Source organism: Solea solea, chromosome 3 (genome assembly GCF_958295425.1).
Source record: "Solea solea chromosome 3, fSolSol10.1, whole genome shotgun sequence".
Lineage (NCBI taxonomy): Eukaryota > Metazoa > Chordata > Actinopteri > Pleuronectiformes > Soleidae > Solea > Solea solea.
The window spans coordinates 36,275,061-36,292,166 of NC_081136.1; the positions used below are offsets into that span (position 1 = coordinate 36,275,061).

Sequence of the window (17,106 nt, forward strand, 5' to 3'; positions counted from 1 at the left end):
GTTTTTTTTTATATCAGTACACGATGCGTTATCTGTTAAGCCAGCATTGGTTCCGCTTGTCTTTTCCGCCGGACAAGAATCGGTGACGCACGGAATTTTCGAACTGCACACAAATCTAAACGACACATTTTTAACAAAACATTCGACTTGAATTTCGACCGAATCATGGGCGAACAACCAGTGAGAGTGTGAGTTATATTCAATCATCACCAACCTCTGCTTTAATTACGTCACACCATGTTCAGCGTCGGTGTTTTTGAACCTGTGACGGTTTTTATTTAGGTTTTTCTTCATCAGGTCGCGTCAGTGAGCGTTAAAACACACGTCGGGAAGCTTTTCGTCAACATTTTAGACAGAAACAGCGCTTTAATTCACTCATGCAAGCCAAAGTGTGTGTGTGTGTGTGCGCGCGTGTGCGTGTGTGTGCGCGCAAAACTGATCCAACTGTATCGTCAACACAAAAAGCAACGACGCTCACCAAACCCCGTTCAATGTTTTTCTAATTTAAGGACGAGTTACCATCTACACGTGTTTAAATCGTAAATATACGTGTTGCTGAAGCTTTAAAAGTATGAATAATGTTGGCTGAAAAATTCGGCATACATCTAGAACCGCAGTGATTGATTAATTGATGAACTGATCATTTGAGAAAATGATCACCAGATTAATAAATGTGGAAAATAATATTTCTGAGAAAACACTGAGCTGATCAATCACATTTCACACCACATAATATATGAAATAATCAGATTTTACATCTGTTTTCACGTCATTACTGTAAACTGTCTTTAAAGGATTAATATTATTATTATTATTACAATAGATTTGTAATGATTAGACGACATTGACATTTGCGTTGTTCGTGTCTCGTGGTGCAGTATTGACAGTTTAAAGCACTAACGTGTGTTTGTTTTCTCCCCCCTCAGCCTGGCGTGTGGAGACGTGGAAGGGAAGTTAAACGCTCTTTTCAATCGAGTTCAGACCATCCAGAAGAAGACGGGACAGTTTGATGTGAGATTATTATTATTATTGTTATTGTGTGATTAAATCGGGGGAAGAAAATGAATCTTTTTTTTTTATATTTGTCACACAAAATTTTTTATTCCCATGTGTTTTTAATTACTTGTTTTTTTTAAAAAACAAAACGGATAATAAAGGAGAATCCAAAATGAAGATATTTATCGTTATATTAAAATAAAGTGATTCTAAATGAATGAATGAGTCAAACTCCAGTGATAACATAGTGTTGTTTTGTCGCAGCTGCTGTTGTGCGTCGGAGAGTTTTTCGGGACGTCGCCGGAGGCCGAGGCCGAGTGGCAGCAGTACAGGAGCGGAGCCAAGAAAGGTACGACTTGATAAACGTGTGGACGAGGCCACAGGAGGGCGCTGTCGTACACAGATTAGACTGTAAAACATTTACCCGCAATCCTAGAAAACCTGGCTAATGTTAAAAGGAGTTTATGAAAAAACACGGCAGAAAGAAAGCTTCAAATAACGTTTGTTTTGCACAAAATGAAACCGCTCTTTACTGTGAAATAAATACGACCGCTTTGAAATGAACGTTAAAAGAATGCGAGGTTTCTCCGAGTCGAATATTCCAAGTTTTGAAGGAACGTCGGGGAAATTCCACAGTATAGTCCCGCCCCCTCGCCTGGATGCTCCAGGCATTTCCCTTCTCCGTTCTTTATACACGTGTGTGTGTGTGTCCTCAGTTCCCATCCACACCTACATCCTGGGGGCAGCGAGTCGGGAGACGGTGAAGAACTTCCCCAGCGCCGACGGCTGCGAGCTGGCTGAAAACATCACGTATCTGGGTGAAACTCTGCCGCTAACGTCGCATATACACACGTCAGCACGTTAAAGTTTGCGTTGTTGACGACTGTCTGTGTGTTTCAGGGCGCCGCGGCGTGTTCACCGGCGTGTCGGGGCTGCAGATCGCGTACGTCAGCGGCCGCGAGGCCTCGCAGGAGCCGGCGCCGTCTCACTGCTTCACGGCCAAACACCTGTCGGCTCTGGTGGAGTCGCTGACCAACAACGCCAAGTTCCGAGGGGTGGACGTCCTGCTGACGTCACAGTGGCCCAGGGGGGCGTGGCTCTACGGCAACAACACGGTAACGCACGAGTCCACGGGCGACGCAATTCACGCTTTTCACACGGCGGGAAATTTGACCACGTTTCTGTCGCAGGACGTGAACACGAAGTCGTGCGGGAGCGGCTCCGTCGCCAACCTCGCCGACAAGCTGAAGCCGCGATACCACTTTGCCGCACTGGAGGGCGCTCACTACGAGAGGCTGCCGTACAGGCGAGAACACGCACGCTGAAACATGCAGCTGAATCTTGTTTTGTTTGGACGGATGATTCACGATGTTCCGCTCCGTCTGTTCCCGTCCTCAGGAACCACGTCGTTCTCCAGGAAAACGCTCAGCACGTCAGCCGCTTCATCGCCCTGGCAACCGTCAACAACCCCGCCAAGAAGAAGGTGTGTGTGTGTGTGTGTGTGTGTGTGTGTGTGTGTGTGTGTGTGTGTGTGTGTGTGTGTGTGTGTGTGTGTGTGTGTGTGTGTGTGTGTGTGTGTGTGTGTGTGTGTGTGTGTGAGAGATTAACACAAAAACAAATCACTATATTGTTTAACAGTGTTGTGCACCACCTGCTGGTTGACATGTGTAACTACTCGAGACAAAGACGTCTTGAAATGTGACAAATTCAGTGTTTCATCTGTGAGATGAACACATTATGTCTCACCTATTCATTTCAAACTCCTTTATTGAATAAACCGCTCGTAATTCATGTTTTTGATGGGATTAAAGTTGTAACATGGGTCAGATTAGCTCAGATTTAACTTTCGCTAAAACCACGTTTTTATAAAAACAGGAAGTCACTTCCTGTTTATTTCCTGTTGTTTTTTTCTGACGCCACCAAACCTGCTTTACATTTCTCACATTTTAACGGTGACGGAGTGAGAGTTATGTGTTCATACTCCGGCTCAGTGGACACGTGACCTGCTGAAGGATAATTCGCCATAGATTTACTGAAACATATATATACTGTATGTGTACATGTGTACATTTGTAGTACTTGTACGCCTTCAACATCGTCCCCATGAAGTCCATGGATCCCTCAGAGCTGGTGAAGCAGCCGCAGGACGTGACAGAAAACCCTTACAGACGCTCCGCCAAAGACAAGACGGACGCCGCGAAGACGAGCTTCACCTCCACCGAGGACGAGGTTCACGCCATTTCTCTCCTTTTTTAAAAATGTTTTCAAACAATCGAAGTTTAAGTCTGTTTTTTCTGACCCTCTGAACGTCCTGTCGTCTGTCCAGGAGCCAGTCCGCCAGTTCTTCTTCGACCTGGGTAATAATCGAGGCGGCGGCGGCGGCCCCAGAGGCCGCGGCAGGAGACGACATCCAGACGGAGACGGACCGGGACGAGAGCAGCACGGCAAACAGCCGCGTCGCCACCGTGAGTCCAAAGATCTGTCGGAAAAAAAGAGACGCCACAGAACCCCATTTAAAAACTTTGCGTTTCAACGTGTTCTTAATTGTCGCGGCGATCCAGTGGTAGTTTCCCGTGTAACCATGGAAACGGCGCAAACAGGAAGTGCAAACGGACAATTCAGCTTCATTTTGAGGGGAAAAACAACAACAAAGAGGAAACGTGTCGTTCGTATTCTCTGAACATGACGTGACTTTAAGTCAGTCTGTGATTTCATAGTAAACCCTTTAAATAAACCCTTAAGGTTCATTTCTGGTAGCAACATTGCAAATGAACATTGTTACAGTGATTTAAAAAAATGCTCTTAAATGGTTCGTTTGTAACATTTCTTCTTCTTCTTCTTCTTCTTCTTCTGTGTTATTGCGTGTAGCTCAGCCCTCTGGACCGTGCTGGTTCTGTTTGGCGAGTCCTCAGGTGGAGAAACATCTGGTCATCAGCATCGGGTCACACGTGAGTTCACCATCATTGATGCACACCTGACAGGTGGCGCTGTAGAGCTGCGTTATCCACGTGTTATCGCCGTGTCCTGTGACAGTGGTACCTGGCTCTGGCCAAAGGTGGACTGACGTCGCATCACCTGCTCGTGCTGCCCATCGGTCACCACCAGTCTGTGGTGGAGCTGAGTTCAGAGGTCGTCGAGGAGATGGAGAAGTTCAAGTGTGCGGTGAGGAGCTTCTACAAGAGCAGAGGAGAGCGCTGTGTGGTGTTTGAGAGGAACTACCGCAGCCAGCACCTGCAGCTACAGGTGAACACACACACACACACACACACACACACGTAAATTCTGAAAACCACCTTTGACCTTGTGACATTGTTCCCGGGTCAAAGGTCGTCCCGGTGCCACTGAGCCGCTGCACCACAGACGACATCAAGGAGGCGTTCATGGTCCAGGCTGAGGAGCAGCAGATGGAGCTGATGGAGATCCCAGAACACACTGACCTCAAACAGGTGCACACACACACACACACACACACACACTCTCTCACACACGCACACACACATATATACTGATCCGTGTGTGTGTGTGTGTGTGTTCAGATTGCTCCTCCAGGGACACCGTACTTCTACGTGGAGTTGGACTCTGGGGAAAAACTCTTCTATCGCATCAGGAAACAGTTTCCTCTGCAGTTTGGAAGGTAAACACCAACAGTCACTGTTGGATTATGGGTAAATCTAAGAAAAACCAACGACACACAAACAATGTATCTATAATCGCGAACTAACTCACCTGTCATTAAAAACTGAACCTGCCTGAGAATTGTGACGTTTTTATCTTTTCCTCTGCGTCACGCTGATCCGGTGACGGCTAACGGTTCACGAGCAGGTCCACTGCGAATAATAGGTGCTAACGGCTCATTCGGCTAACAATAGCGACCTCTAGTGTTTATAGTGGTTTCTTGCAATCCCAGTTCAAAAGATATTGTGGGAACTGTACGTTTTTATTTTCACGAACATTAAAATGCTAATTTTCCTGTCGTATTTGAATCTGTTTCACGTCACAGGGAGGTTCTGGCGAGCGAGGCCGTGCTGAACATCCCGACCCGGGCCGACTGGAAGGAGTGCAAACAGAGCCGCGAGGAGGAGGAGGAGAACTGCAAACTGATCCGGGACCAGTTTCAGCCGTTCGACTTCGCCATAGACGAATAAACACGTGAACGATCGATGGATCGCGGACGCCCAGAACTTTAACCTGGAAAGTCACACGTGTGTTTGAGGGTCAGATCGTCCACACACGCACACACACACACACTGATGATTGGGTTCCAGTTTTACTCGTAGGCCGGATTTTCCGTTTTTACGAGGAAACCGTTTGAGTTAGCGCTGCCCCCGGTGGTGGTGGTTTTAAATCGTCAATTTGTCCAAACACATCAGTTATTTTATGTACAATTAGAAATCGTTTAATTTGAAGTGAGTTTGTTTTTAAGTCTCGTTTATCGCTAAAGTCGAACTGAAATTCAAAGTAAATAGAAAAGTTTGTTTACTGCGAGCAGGAAGATGAATTTTTTTTCCCCCCTTTTTTGTAAATTCCTTCACAATAAAAGCTCTGCTCTGGATTTTTGACCCAAACAAACTTTTCTATGAACACGTGCGCTTGTTTTTAAAAAATGTTTGTGTTTTGTAAATGAACTACGATTATTAAACTCTTATTTTGTTTCCAGTGTTGGATCATTTTCACTCTTTCATTGCTCAGTGTTTTTAGTTCAAACGTGGATGGAGCGAGCTAAAAATAAGTAGCGCCGAATTTCTCCAGACTTGGTGGAAATTTGCCAAAGTTTAGGACGAACAAAAAAGTCCATGGGGACCATGACCCCAACTCAACAGGAATTTTGAATTTGGCGTCCATCGTGGCGACTTCCACGTAAATGAACAAACTCGTCCGAGCGTGTTTAGAATTTAATCAAAGCTTTTGTGGATTCAAAAGGGTGTGGCCAATTTCAACCAGACAGCCACCAAACAGGAAGTGCTCTGTAACGCCGACTCATCATGACACCTGAGAACCTAAACGCGTCTACGTTATTATTCCGTGGCTTTGTGGTCATTTTTAAAGGCGATAAACGAATAGAACGCCGTTTCCTGTTGTGACGACAACTCGATTTAGGAAAAACAAAACGTCTTCAGACTCCGTTTAAACACATTAGTCATTTATTTGGCATCTTACAGATTCATTTTTAATAAAAACACAACTCTGCTTTTAATTAAATAAGTATAAAGCTTCTAAACGTATGACCTTTCAAAATAAAACATTAAAATTCAGTTAGCTGCGAGAAAGGAACAGAAACACAACACATGATGATTAGGATTATTCAAGAGGGGAAAATCAGTGCACTTCAGTCTCCTGCAGGGGGCAGCAGAGTCTAATTAAAACACCAGTTTGTTCAGTTACTTTGGTACAAAGTCTCCACGCTGTCACAGGAGGACGAGGTCATTCAGTGTGGATCCAAACATGAAATATTAACATTAACCGTGAAACTGTGGACACAAGTGTTTTGTTTTGTTTACACAAAGTCACGTGAGCGTTTGATGGCGCAGCAGAGCATCATGCTGAAAATCATCCCGAAGATCTGCACAAACACAACACAGAAATGTGTCAGTTAACACAATTATGCTTTCATTTCAAAGAAAAGAAAGATTTTAGCCGTTTAATAAGACTGACATCATAAAATCTACGATGTCTTTAAGGACACGTGCACGTATTTATCTCACTGTGAGACAGGAAACTGAAGTTTGTGAATCACTCACTCTCCCACACCAGAGTCCATAGAGAAAATCAGTGATTTTAACATCACAGCACACACACGTTGTTGATCCACTGCTGCCTCCATCACTAAGTTCAAATGTCTGATTTTGTCAATTGGGCTTTTAAAATCCTTTGTTCAGATTGACCTCAGTGACACAAAGTGACCACATGAGGGCAGCAGAAGACCAGCAGCTCCTGTGTCCCCGTGAGCTAAAATCACTGATTTTCTCTATGGACTCTGGTGTGGGAGAGTGAGAAAAATGCACAACGTGACAATTCTGTTTAGTATGAAAGTATATTTTCATTTTACCCACCTTGTTCCTCCTAAAATGTTCTTGTTACAGGTCCTAGATTAAGTTAAACCTACATTTCTACTCAATTTAATCGGTTTATTCTCCCACACCAAACCCCATAGAGAAAATCAGTGATTTAAGCTCACAGGGACACAGGAGCTGCTGGTCCTCTGCTGCCTCGTGTGGTCACTTTGTGTCACTGAAGTTAATCTAAATGCAGGATTTTAAAAGCCGAATTCACAAAAATCAGACATTTGAACTCAGTGATGGAGGCAGCAGTGGATCAACAACTCCTGTGTGTGATGTTAAAATCACTGATTTTCTCTATGGGCTTTGGTGTGGGAGAGTGAGTGGTTTACAAACTTCAGTTTCCTGTTGGAAAAGTGTGTCTCACAGTGAGATAAAGACATGAACGCGTTCTTAAAGACGTCGCAGACTTAAACTGACGTAGATTTTAGAGTCGAGTCTTTTGTGACTTAACTAAAAATCACTTTTTAACCGTTTGGTTCACACAGACTCACCATGATGACGCCGATGCCGATGCCGACTCCACCGACGATGTGCAGCCTGTTGTTGAAAACCTCGTCGATGGCTGCCGGACAACTCTGACCGAGGAGGAGGAGGAGGAAGAGGAGATGATTTTTAGTTTCTAAAAAAAACCTACAACACAAACTCTGCTTTCATGTGAGGTTACCGTGGTGACGATGGCAGTGTCGGGGCAGGTGTCTTTGGCGGCGTCGATCACAGTTCCTGTCGGGCCGCAGCAGTTCAGCTGATAAACAAACAAACAAACAAACAAACAAACAAACAAACAGGAAGTCATGTTTATTTACACGATTTCATGAGTTTTTCTGCTCCTTTTGTCCAAAGATAACTTTCACGTTCCATCTCCGACAGTTTTTCACGCGCTTAAGAATCGCGGCGCTCTCAAGAATCGCGGCGCTCTCGTCTGTGATTGGACGCTCGTTCCTCTGAAGTCACGAGCTTCTACCGTACTCGTCTACTGCTCGATCCTCCACAGGAGGGTCACGCGGGGGCGCGGCGTTAACCGCAGCTGACAGGGCGAAGGGCGGAGCCACACGCTGGACAGATCGCACGTTTCAGAATTTTCCAGATATCACAGATAACGTCTCAGAGTAAAGAGACGATCACAGAAGAGGGAGAGAACTGAGTCAGATTAAATCTCACGTAATCTGAGTTTGGACTAAATCAGAAAAACATGAAAACTTGTTTTTCAAAAGTCGACAAGAGTATTTTTTCCACTAATGTCGCGTTAAATAATGTTTGTTCAGAAAGAATTTAGGAAACACAATCACAGCAGCAGAATACGACAATAACATTAAAATGTACACAAAAAAAAAATCTGGTTTTTCACATGAAAAAACTCCTGGGTCAAACATGGTTCTGGTCTGGTCTGGTTTTAACCTCAGAGACAAAAGAGAAGTGTGTGTGTGTGTGTGTGTGTGTTTTCACCCCAAAGTGGATGAGACGCAGCGTCTCCTTCAGAGCTTCCTGTTTGGTTTGTCTGTAGTTAGAATAAGTTTGTTTGTAGAACTCTGTCACGTCCTCCACCACCTGCAACACAACAACATCATCATGTTTACTCCGTGTTACATGTTACATGCCTGTGCTTGTGTGTGTGTGTGTGTGTGTGTGTACCCTCTCTTTGTTGGAAAGACCCCACGTCCCAGCAGCCACCTCTGCAGCGAAGATGAGGAGCAGGAAGAGGAAGAACTGAGAAAAGAGGACAAAAAAACAGATGTTTGTGCTGGGATTGAAAACAATAGATAGAAACGACAAAGAGTCGACGTCAAAGTGACTTCCTGCGAGAAAATAAAAGCCCTTCACTGCGTTTGTCAGGTTTCATGAGTGAAAGAGCTGAAAAGAACTAAGAATTAAACAAACACATAAAAATATCTTTGATTCATTTTAGAAAAAAAAAACACTTCAGGTTAAAACTGGAGACTTATTTTCATTTCCTCTGACACTCACCAGTCCCAGCATGCACGGCGACTCTTTGATGGCGCCGCAGCATCCGAGGAATCCCACGACCATCATCAGAGCGCCGGCAAAGATCAGTAAGTACACACCTACACACACACACACACACACAGGTGTTTTAACGTCTAACGGTTAAATTAGCAAACTTTGTCACATGACTCATGAAAAATTAAAAAGAAAAAAACAGAATAATTCAACAACAAACGACATATTTCAAGATTTCATCATTTAAATATTACTCTTTCAGATTTATGATTCGAGGAAACTGGAAGCAAAACTTTATGAAGTTAGAAAACAATGACTCGGCCGTTTCTGTCGCTCCTTCATGACAATGAGTCACACATTTAAATATCAACGACAATGACCGCAGCGCTGATGTCACGAGTCCACTGACCGCGTGCACACACACACACACACACACACACAGAGACTCCTCCAGAGCGGTCATTTGCGTGTTTGTCATTTCACAGTTTCTGTGTCGCCCACTGCAGCGAGCGCGGGACAAAGACGCCGCTGTCCACCGCAGAAGAAAGACATCTGTGTGTGTGTGTGTGGCCTCAGCTGATCCCTGTAAGCCCCGCCCACTGTCCGCTCCTCTCCACAGCAGCTCTGCTTCCAAAAAAGGTCACATTTAAAAGCGCTGTAATAATCACGGCCACTAGGCGGCGCATGAGCAACAGCGGCGTTAATGGAGCCGCTGTTGACCTTTGACCTCCCACAAAAGCTTCTTAAAGAATTCATGTTCAGGACGAGCACTTAACACTTTAAAAAAAAAACGCTAATGATGAAGACGGAGGGAAACGCTCACTTCCTGTGTGCAGCTGCAGTGACGGTGGACGAACAGGAAACACATGATCAGGAATCAATAAACGTGAAAGAGATGGATCGCAGAGATCCAGCGACTCCGAGATCATCAATGCAGCGCGCAGCGTTCCATTTAAACTGGAACTGGGAAGTCGGAACTGGGAGTGACCTCCGAGTTAAGAAGTTGACACAAACGTATGCCAGGCTAGCTAACGTTAGCGGGTCAGATATTTAAGACGCAATACGATATCATGATACATTATGACGATATTTAAGTCACAATACGATATTATCACGATCATATGACGATATTTCAATGATGATAGTATCACGTTTTTTCAGTCACAATACTTTAAGTCAGATATCATAAAAATGATAATCAATACTTTGTGTCTCAAAAGTGACATCGGCATGCAAAATATCGCAATATTTCCCTCCATCAATTACCCCGCCTCTAATGATCACGAATAAAAATGTCCCGGCTGGACAATGATTTACAAAATGGACGCCATGCTGTATGGAAGAAGCCCTGAGGACCATGGACATGTGAGGTGTTCACCTGTGAAGAAGACGGTGGGCGCGTCCTCGCCTTCAAACAGTCCTGCTGTCCTGGTGTCAAACCTCAGCCAGAGTCCAACAGCCAGAACTCCGGTCCCTGCCAACTACAACACACACACAGACTTTGTCATTTTTCAGCTTCTTAAATGTGAATATTTTCTACTTTCTGTAATTTTTCAGGTTGTTAAATGTGAATATTATCTACTTTCTGTCATTTTTCAGCTTCTTAAATGTGAATATTTTCTACTTTCTTTAATTTTTCAGCTTCTTAAATGTGAATATTTTCTACTTTCTCTCATTTTTCCAGCTTCTTAAATGTGAATATTTTCTACTTTCTCTCATTTTTCCAGCTTCTTAAAATGTGAATATTTTCTACTTTCTTTCATTTTTCAGCTTCTTAAATGTGAATATTTTCTACTTTCTGTCATTTTTCAGCTTCTTAAATGTGAATATTTTCTACTTTGTCATTTTTGAGCTTATTAAATGTGAATATTTTCTACTTTCTGTCATTTTTCAGCTTCTTAAATGTGAATATTTTCTACTTTCTGTCATTTTTCAGCTTCTTAAATGTGAATATTTTCTACTTTCTGTCATTTTTCAGCTTCTTAAATGTGAATATTTTCTACTTTCTCTCATTTTTCCAGCTTCTTAAAATGTGAATATTTTCTACTTTCTTTCATTTTTCAGCTTCTTAAATGTGAATATTTTCTACTTTCTGTCATTTTTCAGCTTCTTAAATGTGAATATTTTCTACTTTGTCATTTTTCAGCTTATTAAATGTGAATATTTTCTACTTTCTGTCATTTTTCAGCTTCTTAAATGTGAATATTTTCTACTTTCTGTCATTTTTCAGCTTCTTAAATGTGAATATTTTCTACTTTCTGTCATTTTTCAGCTTCTTAAATGTGAATATTTTCTACTTTCTGTCATTTTTCAGCTTCTTAAATGTGAATATTTTCTACTTTCTGTCATTTTTCAGCTTCTTAAATGTGAATATTTCCTACTTTCTTTCATTTTTCAACTTCTTAAATGTGAATATTTTCTACTTTCTGTCATTTTTCAGCTTCTTAAATGTGAATATTTTCTACTTTCTGTCATTTTTCAGCTTCTTAAATGTGAATATTTTCTACTTTGTCATTTTTCAGCTTCTTAAATGTGAATATTTTCTTTCTTTCATTTTTCAGCTTCTTAATGTGAATATTTTCTACTTTGTCATTTTTCAGCTTCTTAAATGTGAATATTTTCTACTTTCTTTCATTTTTCAGCTTCTTAAATGTGAATATTTTCTACTTTCTGTCATTTTTCAGCTTCTTAAATGTGAATATTTTCTACTTTGTCATTTTCAGCTTCTTGAATGTGAATATTTTCTACTTTGTCATTTTTCCAGCTTCTTAAATGTGAATATTTTCTTTCTTTCATTTTTCAGCTTCTTAATGTGAATATTTTCTACTTTGTCATTTTTCAGCTTCTTAAATGTGAATATTTTCTACTTTCTGTCATTTTTCAGCTTCTTAAATGTGAATATTTTCTACTTTCTGTCATTTTTCAGCTTCTTAAATGTGAATATTTTCTACTTTCTGTCATTTTTCAGCTTCTTTAATGTGAATATTTTCTACTTTCTGTCATTTTCAGCTTCTTAAATGTGAATATTTTCTACTTTCTGTCATTTTTCAGCTTCTTAAATGTGAATATTTTCTACTTTCTGTCATTTTTCAGCTTCTTAAATGTGAATATTTTCTACTTTCTGTCATTTTTCAGCTTCTTAAATGTGAATATTTTCTATTTTCTGTCATTTTTCAGCTTCTTAAATGTGAATATTTTCTACTTTCTGTCATTTTTCAGCTTCTTAAATGTGAATATTTTCTACTTTCTGTCATTTTTCAGCTTCTTAAATGTGAATATTTTCTACTTTCTGTCATTTTTCAGCTTCTTAAATGTGAATATTTTCTACTTTCTGTCATTTTTCAGCTTCTTAAATGTGAATATTTTCTACTTTCTGTCATTTTTCAGCTTCTTAAATGTGAATATTTTCTACTTTCTTTCATTTTTCAACTTCTTAAATGTGAATATTTTCTACTTTCTGTCATTTTTCAGCTTCTTAAATGTGAATATTTTCTACTTTCTGTCATTTTTCAGCTTCTTAAATGTGAATATTTTCTTTCTTTCATTTTTCAGCTTCTTAATGTGAATATTTTCTACTTTGTCATTTTTCAGCTTCTTAAATGTGAATATTTTCTACTTTCTTTCATTTTTCAGCTTCTTAAATGTGAATATTTTCTACTTTCTGTCATTTTTCAGCTTCTTAAATGTGAATATTTTCTACTTTGTCATTTTCAGCTTCTTGAATGTGAATATTTTCTACTTTGTCATTTTTCCAGCTTCTTAAATGTGAATATTTTCTTTCTTTCATTTTTCAGCTTCTTAATGTGAATATTTTCTACTTTGTCATTTTTCAGCTTCTTAAATGTGAATATTTTCTACTTTCTGTCATTTTTCAGCTTCTAAAATGTGAATATTTTCTACTTTCTGTCATTTTTCAGCTTCTTAAATGTGAATATTTTCTACTTTCTGTCATTTTTCAGCTTCTTTAATGTGAATATTTTCTACTTTCTGTCATTTTCAGCTTCTTAAATGTGAATATTTTCTACTTTCTGTCATTTTTCAGCTTCTTAAATGTGAATATTTTCTACTTTCTGTCATTTTTCAGCTTCTTAAATGTGAATATTTTCTACTTTCTGTCATTTTTCAGCTTCTTAAATGTGAATATTTTCTATTTTCTGTCATTTTTCAGCTTCGTAAATGTGAATATTTTCTACTTTCTGTCATTTTTCAGCTTCTTAAATGTGAATATTTTCTACTTTCTGTCATTTTTCAGCTTCTTTAATGTGAATATTTATATTTATTCTTTAGTGAAACTTAAGTTACTGCACTTAATGCCGTTTCGTCGTTTGTTGTGAACAGCGATGAGGGTTAATGTTCTCTTAAACGCTCTCTGGAGAGTGGAGGCAGCAAACATCACTTACCCCTCGAGTTCACATTAGCTTTCATTAACCACAGCAGCCTCTCACTCATTCATTCACTCATTCACCACCATTATCTGCTCCGTTGTAAATGCAATCCACAGTTTGGTTTGTGGGTTAAACTGAAAACTTCCTCATTAGAAAGAGGTTTGTGCTTTTTTTAGAGGCGGGGCTTGTTGTCATGGTCGCATTGTTGTCGTTACGCAGGAAAAGCCGCAGAACCACACGATGGAAAACAGTAATTAGAGAGAACAGCTGAGCTGCAAACAGGTGACGGTGGTAATGACAGGGTGAGTTCAAGTGACTGGATGAGGTACGGCTGCACTGAGAGCCACAGCTTTCATCTACGTCACATGATCACGTCTTTATCTCACTGTGAGACAGACTTTTCTAACAGGAAACTCAAGTTTGTAAACCACTCACTCTCACACACCAAAGCCCATAGAGAAAATCTGCAATTTAAGCTCATAGGCACACAGGAGCTGCTGCTCTACTGCTGCCTCGTGTGGTCACTTTGTGTCACTAAAGTTAATCCAAATGTAGGATTATAAAAGCCGAAGTGACAAAATCAGACATGTGAACTCAGTGATGGAGGCAGCAGTGGATCAACAACTCCTGTGTGCTGTGATGTTACAATCACTGATTTTCTCTGTGGGGTTTGGTGTGGGAGAGTGAGTGCTTTACAAACTTCAGTTTCCTGTTGGAAAACAGTGAGATGAAGACGTGAACGTGTTGATTTTAGCCTGTTTTAGGAACCTGAACTGTCCCGTTAAGTAAAAAGTAGTTTCTAATTCTCCTGCACTAATAAATGTGGGATTAATAATCATTGACAGAAAAGGTTAGAGAACAGTCACAGATTCACCGTTTGCACTGTGATCATATGAAATAAACAGGAAGCAGATACTGTCAGATTTGTTTTTCTATGTTGATAAAAACGGCAGAATTCTCATTTTTCCTGATTTAATTGAGTTTTTGCAGCATTTTTATGCCCAAAATATCTCTTTTTAAACCTTTTCCGCTTTGTAAAAGTGACACAAATGTACTATTTATTACTTACATGTGCTTTTTTTTAAACACCATCATCAGGTCACTGTTCTAACGAAGAAACAACAGCAGGTGACTTCACTCTGATCTAAACGTCGAAATAGTTCATTCATTTTGTATTTGAGCAGCTTCTGTTTGGAAGGAAACGCCTGCTTTAATTCACACTTTGTCATTTTTAGTCCATTAAAGCCACAGTTTGTCGAGTTAAAGGTTTAAATGTTCGCTCAGACAGAAGCAGCAGCAGCTGTGTGTGTGTCTGTGTGTGTCTGTGTGTGTCTGTGTGTGTGTGTGTGTGTTACATACCCAGAAGAGAAAGTTGAACACAAACACCAGGTATTTGACGCACTGCATTCCTCCCATCGTGACTTCTGTGATTTATTCTTTAAAGAAATAAAACGTTGCTGCTCTTTTGTTCCTCTGTGTTTAAAATGAGAGAGAGTGAACCACACCTGTGTGTGTGTGTGTAGCTCACCTGGGTATACTGGGGGGGGCGAGTGGGAGGAGACTGATTTACAGGAACGAGGACAGGTGAGAGTGATTAACACGCAGCAGCTGTGTGACTAATTATCCAACTGTTAAGTTAAGTTAAGTTAAGTTAAGTTAAGTATTTACCAAATTAAGCGTCCGAGAGCTTTGAACTCTTGAAGAACAAAGAAGTAAAACCACAGGGATCTAAATGTTATACTTTATTAATGCCCTTTTCTGCATTCTGAGAGACCCAGCTACAATGAGAAGCCAGTCGACTGGAGAAGATCCTGAAAGCAGGGGGCTTCTACCTCAAGCCGTGGGTTCCGGTCTGGTCAAAGAGGGAGGAGGGACGAGGCAAAGCCTGACCAAATGACTCTGGTGTTGCCCAACCAGGTAAGGGAGGAAGACAACAAAGCTTTGGGGGTGGGCTACCTGGTGCATAAGACAAGCTCTTTGTGATGGCTTCTATTAACTTCTCCAAAGAGAAGCGCCTGTGCTTAACGGTTTAGCTCTTGGCCCAGAAGAGCTCTGTATTCCTTGTGCGATCTTCACTGCCTTCTTCGCGGCTGCAGCACTTCCTTTAATCCTTCAACGTCTCCGTTAGCTCCTTGCTCCGGCTCCTCTGATAATTGGTATCAAAGCACTGTTGCCTTTAAAGTGCATTATCAAAGTCCTTTTTATTATCATTCTATTTATCGTTTTATTGTTTTACGATTGTGCTTTTAAAATTTGATGAATAAAACACATTTTACAAATACACATTATTACAACATCTCATGTTCAATCTGTTTATACTGTAAAAATCTGTATATAACTTAACTTATTGTTAATGTTTTTCTATATTGTTGCTGCTGTGGCGACTGATAAAAGGACTGTGATGACGATGCAGCGTTAAAGAAACTTCAGGTGTTTTTGATCATTTCACATCACTTTCTGAACACTTTTGCTCTGCTTTCTGTTTATTCTGCATCACTTTCATCTGTCTCAATAGATCTGAGATCGTTTTGGGTGATTTTACATCAATTATTCATTATTTTAAAACTGTTTAGAGGTCATTTTGCATCACTTAGTACTACTTTCTAGTCATTTTGTGTCACTTTTGTCATTTTGCATCAATTTCCATATTGTTTTGACGTCGTTTTGCATACATTTATCTGTCTGAGTAGATTTCAGATAATTTTGCATCAGTTTTACTCAATTTTGCATAATTTTGAGTCACTTTTTCGGGGGTTGCAGCCTTTTATGATCACTTTACATCACTTTGCGAACATTTTCCGCTACTTTCAGTTTATTTGGCATCACTTTCCGGCCATTTTACATCATACTTTGATCATTTTAAAGTCATTTTGCATAAATTCTACCTTTGCACAGTTTTGAGGTAGTTTTTGGTACATCTAAATTCTAAAGATCTAAACTGGTTTGCTATTTAATCCAAAGACAGAACTAGAATTTACTTGTTAACAGTCACTTAAAGACTAGATTTTGCTGCAGATGTTGTGCATCACGTGCTTTTATAACTTGTATCAGTTTGTTATAAAACTGCTTCAGAAACGTTTTACAAAACAGATTTAAAACATCTTCCTCCACAGAATCATCATCTCACACACACAAGCACACGTCTTGATTAACGCCCAACTCCAAACCCCACCCAGAAATCCTTTAATTTAACGTTTCTTCAACTGTCGCAAGAAAGAGCGTAAACACAACATTAAACAAGACTTTATAACATTAAAATAAAAATGCTCTTCAATTCGTTGTATGACATTTTTTTTTTAAACTGCAAAAATGAGATAAAAATAAAAAATTAATAATAATAATGTTTAATTGACACTCACCCAGAATATGAAGTTAAAGATGAAGAGGGCGTATTTAACGCACATTTCCCAGCTGCTCAGCACCGCCATGTTGCGTCTGAAAACGTCTGAAAACGTATGTATTTATTAACGTGTGTGTGTGTGTGCGGTTTCTTCTCGTCGTCAGTTCACTTCGCTGCGGGACCTGCCGCCGACGCTTCGGGTGTGTTCGGCACTTCGGGTGTGTTCGGCTCTGCTCGGTCTCTTCCGTCACTGCTGGAGACAGAGGAAAATAAACACCCACAGAAAACAAAAAAAACCAGAAAAATACAGAGGTTTTTTTGTCTCTTTTTGTCACTTTTATTTTTTATACATATATATAGTTATAATAAT

The 17,106-nt window shown here is 40.4% G+C and overlaps 2 protein-coding genes across 3 annotated transcripts; one reads left to right on the plus strand and one right to left on the minus strand.

Moving 5' to 3' along the window:
- Positions 1–49: 49 nt before the first annotated feature.
- On the plus strand, positions 50–5,652 carry cwf19l1 (CWF19 like cell cycle control factor 1). Its single transcript, XM_058626054.1, has 14 exons — positions 50–188; positions 927–1,011; positions 1,261–1,345; positions 1,713–1,814; positions 1,897–2,111; positions 2,187–2,302; positions 2,395–2,479; positions 3,073–3,225; positions 3,323–3,461; positions 3,865–3,944; positions 4,030–4,239; positions 4,323–4,442; positions 4,533–4,630; positions 4,997–5,652. Exons 1-14 carry the CDS (start codon positions 166–168, stop codon positions 5,139–5,141), a joined length of 1,656 nt encoding a protein of 551 aa, XP_058482037.1. The 5' UTR covers positions 50–165; the 3' UTR covers positions 5,142–5,652.
- Positions 5,653–6,119: 467 nt separating this feature from the next.
- LOC131457192 (CD9 antigen-like) lies at positions 6,120–16,880 on the minus strand. Of its 2 annotated transcripts, none has more exons than XM_058626055.1 (8): positions 16,756–16,880; positions 10,390–10,492; positions 9,018–9,115; positions 8,685–8,759; positions 8,499–8,600; positions 7,720–7,797; positions 7,547–7,630; positions 6,120–6,556 (listed from the first exon to the last, which is right to left on the minus strand). In XM_058626055.1, exons 1-8 carry the CDS (start codon positions 16,822–16,824, stop codon positions 6,491–6,493), a joined length of 675 nt encoding a protein of 224 aa, XP_058482038.1. In that variant the 5' UTR covers positions 16,825–16,880; the 3' UTR covers positions 6,120–6,490. The 2 variants fall into 2 exon arrangements, with proteins under 2 accessions (XP_058482038.1, XP_058482039.1); XM_058626056.1 differs by lacking the exon at positions 16,756–16,880 and adding an exon at positions 14,756–14,902.
- Positions 16,881–17,106: the final 226 nt, after the last annotated feature.

Excerpts from the sequence above, each read along its gene's own strand:
- cwf19l1 (XM_058626054.1), top strand. The coding sequence starts at position 166 with ATGGGCGAACAACCAGTGAGAGT. Across the intron at positions 3,945-4,029 it reads TCATCAGCATCGGGTCACAC|TGGTACCTGGCTCTGGCCAA; the intron begins GTGAGTTCACCA and ends GTCCTGTGACAG. Across the intron at positions 4,631-4,996 it reads TTTCCTCTGCAGTTTGGAAG|GGAGGTTCTGGCGAGCGAGG; the intron begins GTAAACACCAAC and ends TTCACGTCACAG.
- LOC131457192 (XM_058626055.1), bottom strand. The coding sequence starts at position 16,824 with ATGGCGGTGCTGAGCAGCTGGGAAATGTGCGTTAAATACGCCCTCTTC. Across the intron at positions 9,116-10,389 it reads GCCCACCGTCTTCTTCACAG|GTGTGTACTTACTGATCTTT; the intron begins GTGAACACCTCA and ends GTGTGTGTGTAG. Across the intron at positions 8,601-8,684 it reads GTCTTTCCAACAAAGAGAGG|GTGGTGGAGGACGTGACAGA; the intron begins GTACACACACAC and ends GTTGTGTTGCAG.